General features: G+C 34.0%; 1 protein-coding gene across 1 annotated transcript in view; it reads right to left on the bottom strand.

Moving 5' to 3' along the window:
* Positions 1-1,128: 1,128 nt before the first annotated feature.
* Positions 1,129-6,000, bottom strand: part of LOC100734998 (cytochrome P450 3A9-like) — a 40,143-nt gene continuing 35,271 nt past the window's right edge. Inside the window, exons 12-13 of the mRNA XM_063234184.1 lie at positions 5,741-5,903; positions 1,129-1,314 (exon numbers count right to left, since the gene is read on the bottom strand). Coding sequence (XP_063090254.1) covers positions 1,219-1,314; positions 5,741-5,903 — 259 coding nt within the window. The 3' untranslated portion in view covers positions 1,129-1,218. The remainder of the gene's footprint in view (positions 1,315-5,740; positions 5,904-6,000) is intronic.

Raw genomic sequence — 6,000 nt, 5'->3', positions numbered from 1 at the left:
TATTATTTTCATCACATTGATTCTTGCTACCCAATATAAAAAAGTATCTTTCAATTTTCTGATCTCTTCTTCAATCTCCTTTTTCAGAGTATGATAGTCTTCATTGTAGAAATACTTTATTTCTTATGTTACATTGTCTCATAGGTGTTTCATTTCTTATGATATTCTTGAAAGTTGTTAATTACCTAGCTGGCCTCTCAGTGAGTTTCTAATTCATGGACAAGAAGGCTATTGATTTTTAAGTATTGACTTTGTATCCAGCTAAACTACAGAATTTAGCTATTAAAAGTAGGCGTCTTTTGGTGTAATTTTTGGGTCTTCTATGTAGATTATCATGGCATCAGCAAATAATAATATTTTAAATTCTTCCTTTATTATCCTTATTCCTTTTATTTCTCTGCCTTGTCAAATTGCTCTGGTTAATGCTTCCAGAACAATACTGAATAGGAGTGGTGACAGTGAACATCCTTGTCTTGCTCCTAATTTTAGAATGCAACTTTTCAGTTTAGCCTCTTTAGTATGATGTTGGCTGTTGGTTTATCATAGGTGGCTTTTATCAGATTGAGATAAAGACTATCTATTCCTATTTTCTGTAGAGTTTTTACCATGAATGTATATTAGACTTTATCAAAAGCTTTTTCTGCATCTAATGAAACAATCATATGATTTTTGTCTTTGATTCTGTTATCTATTATGTCTATTGATTTGCATATGTAGAACTATCCCTGCATTCTCAAGGTGATTCCCATTTGGTCATGGTGTGAAATTTTCTTGGACATGACATACTTGTGAACAAAACTTATTTATTCATATTCTCATAACACTTCTTGTAGACTATTACTAAGAAAACATTTAAATAAATTTGATTATTTCTGTCATCTCAATAGTACCCATTTTATTAAAAATTATTCATGAAATTATTGAAAAATATTTACTCTTACCAGACCTCACTGATGGAGCTCCTTGGAGTGGATGGAGACATTACCACAGTAATCAGTACATGTTTTACATTTCTCTCACTGATTCTGTCATTGTCTTTACATTATATCACAAGTAACACTCAACATAATAAGTAAGCTTCAGGATTATAATAAACATGTAATCACTCCCCAAGAACAGTAGACTAAGTCTATATTCATATAAATTTTATTTAAAGGCAAATTAAGTCTTAGGTCTTTTGGACACAGACTCCTTGAACATAGAAATCCTGAGGGAAGATCAGGCTCCACTTATAGTCATATCTCTTGATATAACATTGAGAACAATGGGTCTTTCTGATTGAAGAAGGACATGAGTGCTTAATTTCATGGGGATCTGCAACAATTGAACAAGAACATTAACAGATAACAAATTACCAACAAAGAAGAAAAAGCATATTAAAAACAATAATTTTTACAAATATATGAAAACCATATCATGTATTTTGAATTACTTACATTTATTTTCTAAGATGAATCAAGATTAGATAATGAAAAAATTCATTCCAACATTAATTTAGCAAAAATTGCCATGCGTTTATTCTGTATCAGACTTGAAATAAAATATTAGACTTGTTCACTAGACAATGGACCCTCAAGTTACAATTAGTCTCACATACAAACACTTTGGTTTATGACCAGGATTTCAGGTTTAACTTATTAACAAAGTCTGGAGATATGACTCAAATGCCAGCCACTTGTGTGGTTGTATACAAGACTTGTGCTGTCAGAAAAGTGTATGTAAGAAAACTTAAATATTGGCGTTAGCCCAGATGCTTTTGTTTGTAAACCTGATTTTTATTAGTGTTTTATATAATCATAGCAATTACTGCTATCAAAATGGCCTCAAAATAGACTAGAAAAAAATCTAACAAAGGGAAGTTAAAGAAAGCAATCACAATAAAAAGAATAAAATTGTGGAGACATGTAAGAGTGGTGTCCATGATTGACCTCACAGATATGTACAGCAAATTGGAAACAACTATGTCAACAATATTACAGAGAAAAGATTTGCAAAAGGAAGCCAGGGTTACTAAAGTCATTACTCAAATTAGAAAAATCACTATCAACAATGTTAAACGAGGTAGAAAGTCTATTAGTAGTGTAGATAAATGAAAGGCAGATGGCAGGCTATAGCTTATCTGAGTCTACAATTAGTGAAAAAGCTAGGGGAATAAATGCAGATCTTGTAAAGGAAAATCCATCAATGATTGTCAATCGTAAAATATTTCATGTTGGTAAGGATTGGTTTCTTAATTTTAAAGTAACAATGGGGGTTCATAGTAACACTAGGAATAGTGAAGCAGCCAGTGCCAATAAAAAGGCTGCTGAAAATTACATGGATCACTTCAAAATAATGACAGAGAAGTGGCTTTTGCTCTCATCAAGTTTTCAACTGTGATGAAACTAACATTTTCTGGGGAAAATGTGCAGGAGAACGTAGATTATCCAGGAAGACAAGAAAATGCCATGCCTCAAGGCTATGAAAGACAGGCTAATATTGTTGCTATGCATCAATGTGAGTGGTGACCTCAAGACACAGTGCCTCTTGGTTTATCACTCTGAGGCCTCTAAAGTGTTAAGAAAACACAAAGTCATGAAGAATAGGCTAGAGGTCATGTGGTGATGTAAGGCCAAAACCTGGTAACAGGAGTACTTTTCTTGAGTGGATCAGAGAGGCTTGCAGTTCTACTTAAGAACTGTCTAGAGGACAAAGGTTTACCACTCAAGACCTTCCTCATCATGGACAATGCTCCTGCTCACTCATGAGATTTCTAATAAGAATTGTCTAAAGAATCTCCATGTTCTCAGTTGAGTTTCTGCTATCTAATAAAACTCCTCTATTTCAGCCTATGGATGAACAGCTAATAGGTAACTTTAGGAATCTGTATACCAAGAAACTGTTCTTGAAGTGCTTCTAGATGGTCCCAGATACAGTGTTAACCCTTAATGAGTTCTGGAAGGAACATTACAAAATCCTTTCCTATGTGAGGTTAACTGGGTACACCTGGGCCAATGTCTATCTAAGGACACTGAGATATGCATATTAGAAATTATAAATTAAGAGAGACATTGAAGACTGTTTGCAGCAGCCTGAGACTTCAGTTGACCCTGTGATTGATAGCATTGTCACTATAACCTAATTCTTAGACTTCAAAGTAGACTAGAGAACTGATGGAGGAAAACTCAGAGCAAATCTCTACAGAGGAGCTTCAGCAAATTATGGCTGAGCAAACATTTTGAAGAAGAGGGGGACTATCAACAATTGTTACAGCAAAGTTCTTGGGAAATGAAAGCAATCCTCACTAAATGGACAGAACTACAAACATTTGTAGAGAAGACACACCCACACAGAGAAAAAGCCAATTGTTATGTTCACTTGTTTAATGACAATGTCATATCACGCAAAAGAAAAAAAATTTAAAAAAATACAGAAATAGATCAACCTTATACAAGTTTTAATTGTTAAAAGTTCAACACATAGTGTGCCAGAAACAGATCTTAGAGGGTTACAGACTCTCCTAAGGAGAAAAAGGACATCAGAAAACCACATTCCTGATGTTTTCATGGAAGGGGACTTGACCACCAGACAGCAGCCACCTAACATTTCATACTCCCTTTATGCAAGCCAAAGATGTAAATTTGAATGGGAATACAGTATGCAATTATTAGTTCTAGTAAATTAGGCAAATTTTATAACATTTTGGTGACTACACTAGGAAAATTATTGATGTATCTGGTAAACTATGTACATTATAAAACATTTTTTATTATGGAAAGGTTAGATAAGGAGTGCTTTGCAATGCTCAGAATTCATTATTGTGAGCATTTCTATTATTTCTTATGAGAAAAATAGTCTTGATTTGCAATCAACTTGAGTTGCAACCAGTTCTCATGAACATTCAGTTTGTAAGTCAAGTTTTCACTGTATTTTCATTCTTTATTTAAATTTTAAATTAAATGAGTGTTTAAAAATTTTAAGCCAGTGTATAGATCTAAGCAAACTACTAATAAAATGTCATAAAAAGTTAATATCGTGTTTGTTAAAACTTGCAAGTTCACCCTAAATAGAAACAGTACTATATATTTCATTTATGAACCCTTGACTCCTGAACCTCAGTCCTCCCAATCAAACTCATTCAGATTAATGATGAAAAATGCCTTTGGCAAGCTTTTAATTCTTTATATCTCCACTTGGCTTCCAATTGAAGACAAATAGGGAGCTTGTGAGTTCTAAGAATTTTGACTAGTCCTATGTCCCCATTCTCACTAAATCACTCCTTCAGTGTTAGGGGAGAATGATTTTTATTATCTTAGTAGAGGTTTTAATGGCCAAATTCTCCATTAGAAATGGGCTTGCAAGTGACTTGAGCTTTCCAGGGAGAATTTCATATCTGAAGTATGCCCAAGGCCTGCTTTCCATCAAGGATGAAACCATCTCTGCACACACAGAAGAGGTACACAGCTTCTGGAAAGCCACACCTGAGAACATAACCACATCTATACCCTTCCTGTAAAACCTACTGACAGGGAAGAGTAGCATATTAAATACATGAGTCTTGGAACTTAATATTATCAAGAATTGTTTCATGTTTATCAATGATTATTTTTCTTTAATTTCTTCGGGAAAGGCATTTCAAATTTCTTCCAAATCATCCACCTTTCTACTTAAACTTTTCAAATAGAAACCATCAGTTTCACTTATTTTTTCTATCTTACAAAACAATGCACATGTACAAACATCACTTGTCAAGATTTTAAAATTTAAAATAGCATAAAATTTATATATAAGTGTTCTCAAAAATCCTGCAAATTTTTCCTTAGGCATGTACTGAATATTTGCAATGGCAAATTACCTATACATATGACTGGTAGTTTGTTAAAGGCATGAATAACTGATCTATATGGCAGAGGAATATTCTTCAATAGAGAGGGAAGATAAAGAGCCAAGTTGGATGATCTAATGGCAAAATATTAACTTAGAGGTTTATGGAAGTCAGCAATAGCAAACACCAGAGCAAAGGAGTAAATGGTCCTAGAGGGATTTATGATTGAAATAAACTACAAGAGTGACAACAGGAAGAGGTTTATGACTGAACAAAAGAAGAGAGAGGGGTTACAATTTGTGTACTTATTATGAGAATGCAAAAGATAAGCAGTTCATCTAGAGCACACCTCCTAAAATGAGACGTTCAATAATCAGGCTGACGCTGAATCATGGGAGATCTTCATAACTAGCAGAAGACCAATGAATCTCAACATTGCTAGACGAATTAGCACCCCGATGAAGATTTATTAAAGCCACACTTTCTATGAATTGTTTTAGAATATGAGATGACACAGGCAATATGAGTTAGTAATTATAATGCATGGCCAGTGTCTGAGAAACAGTCACAAGGGAGCTTCTACAAGTTGTGGTAGAGGAGAGCATTACGCAACAATCATGACTCCATGACCACTGCAGTTCATGATTGCGTACATTTCCCCACATCTGGGTAGCTTGAAACTAAATTTAAAACAGCTCAATTTTAAAAAGCCCTTACATAATCATATCATATTAATCTACATGGACTTTATATGGTCTTCATACTTTTCCTTTATACAGACACAGCTTTATAGATGGAAGTCCATACTTGGGTTCAAATAGATCCTTTCTCCCACAAATTATTAAAAGATGAATATGAATATTCTTTATTTGTATAAATCCTATAATTTTTAAAATATCCCTCAATAAACACCATTTGTACAAAAAGCGCACTGACCTGTGTTTCCTCACAGGGTTGGAAGGAAAAGTTCTGCAGGAGTCTGATGACTGCAAGTTTCATGTTCATGAGAGCAAACCTCATACCAATGCAGTTCCTGGGTCCATTCCCAAAGGGCAAGTATACGTAAGGGTTAATGAGATCCTTGTTCTTCTTACTAAATCTGGTGAGAAAATAGTCATTTGTAGGTTAATGTTATGTGAAAAAAGTCAGACTCAAGCTTAAATATCACATGGTTTTTCTTTTAGGAGAAACTCAAA

The sequence above is a fragment of the Cavia porcellus genome, unplaced genomic scaffold (assembly GCF_034190915.1).
Source record: "Cavia porcellus strain 051 isolate PalLab524CR breed Dunkin Hartley unplaced genomic scaffold, mCavPor4.1 scaffold_23, whole genome shotgun sequence".
Lineage (NCBI taxonomy): Eukaryota > Metazoa > Chordata > Mammalia > Rodentia > Caviidae > Cavia > Cavia porcellus.
This window is presented reverse-complemented; position numbering and strand designations above follow the sequence as displayed.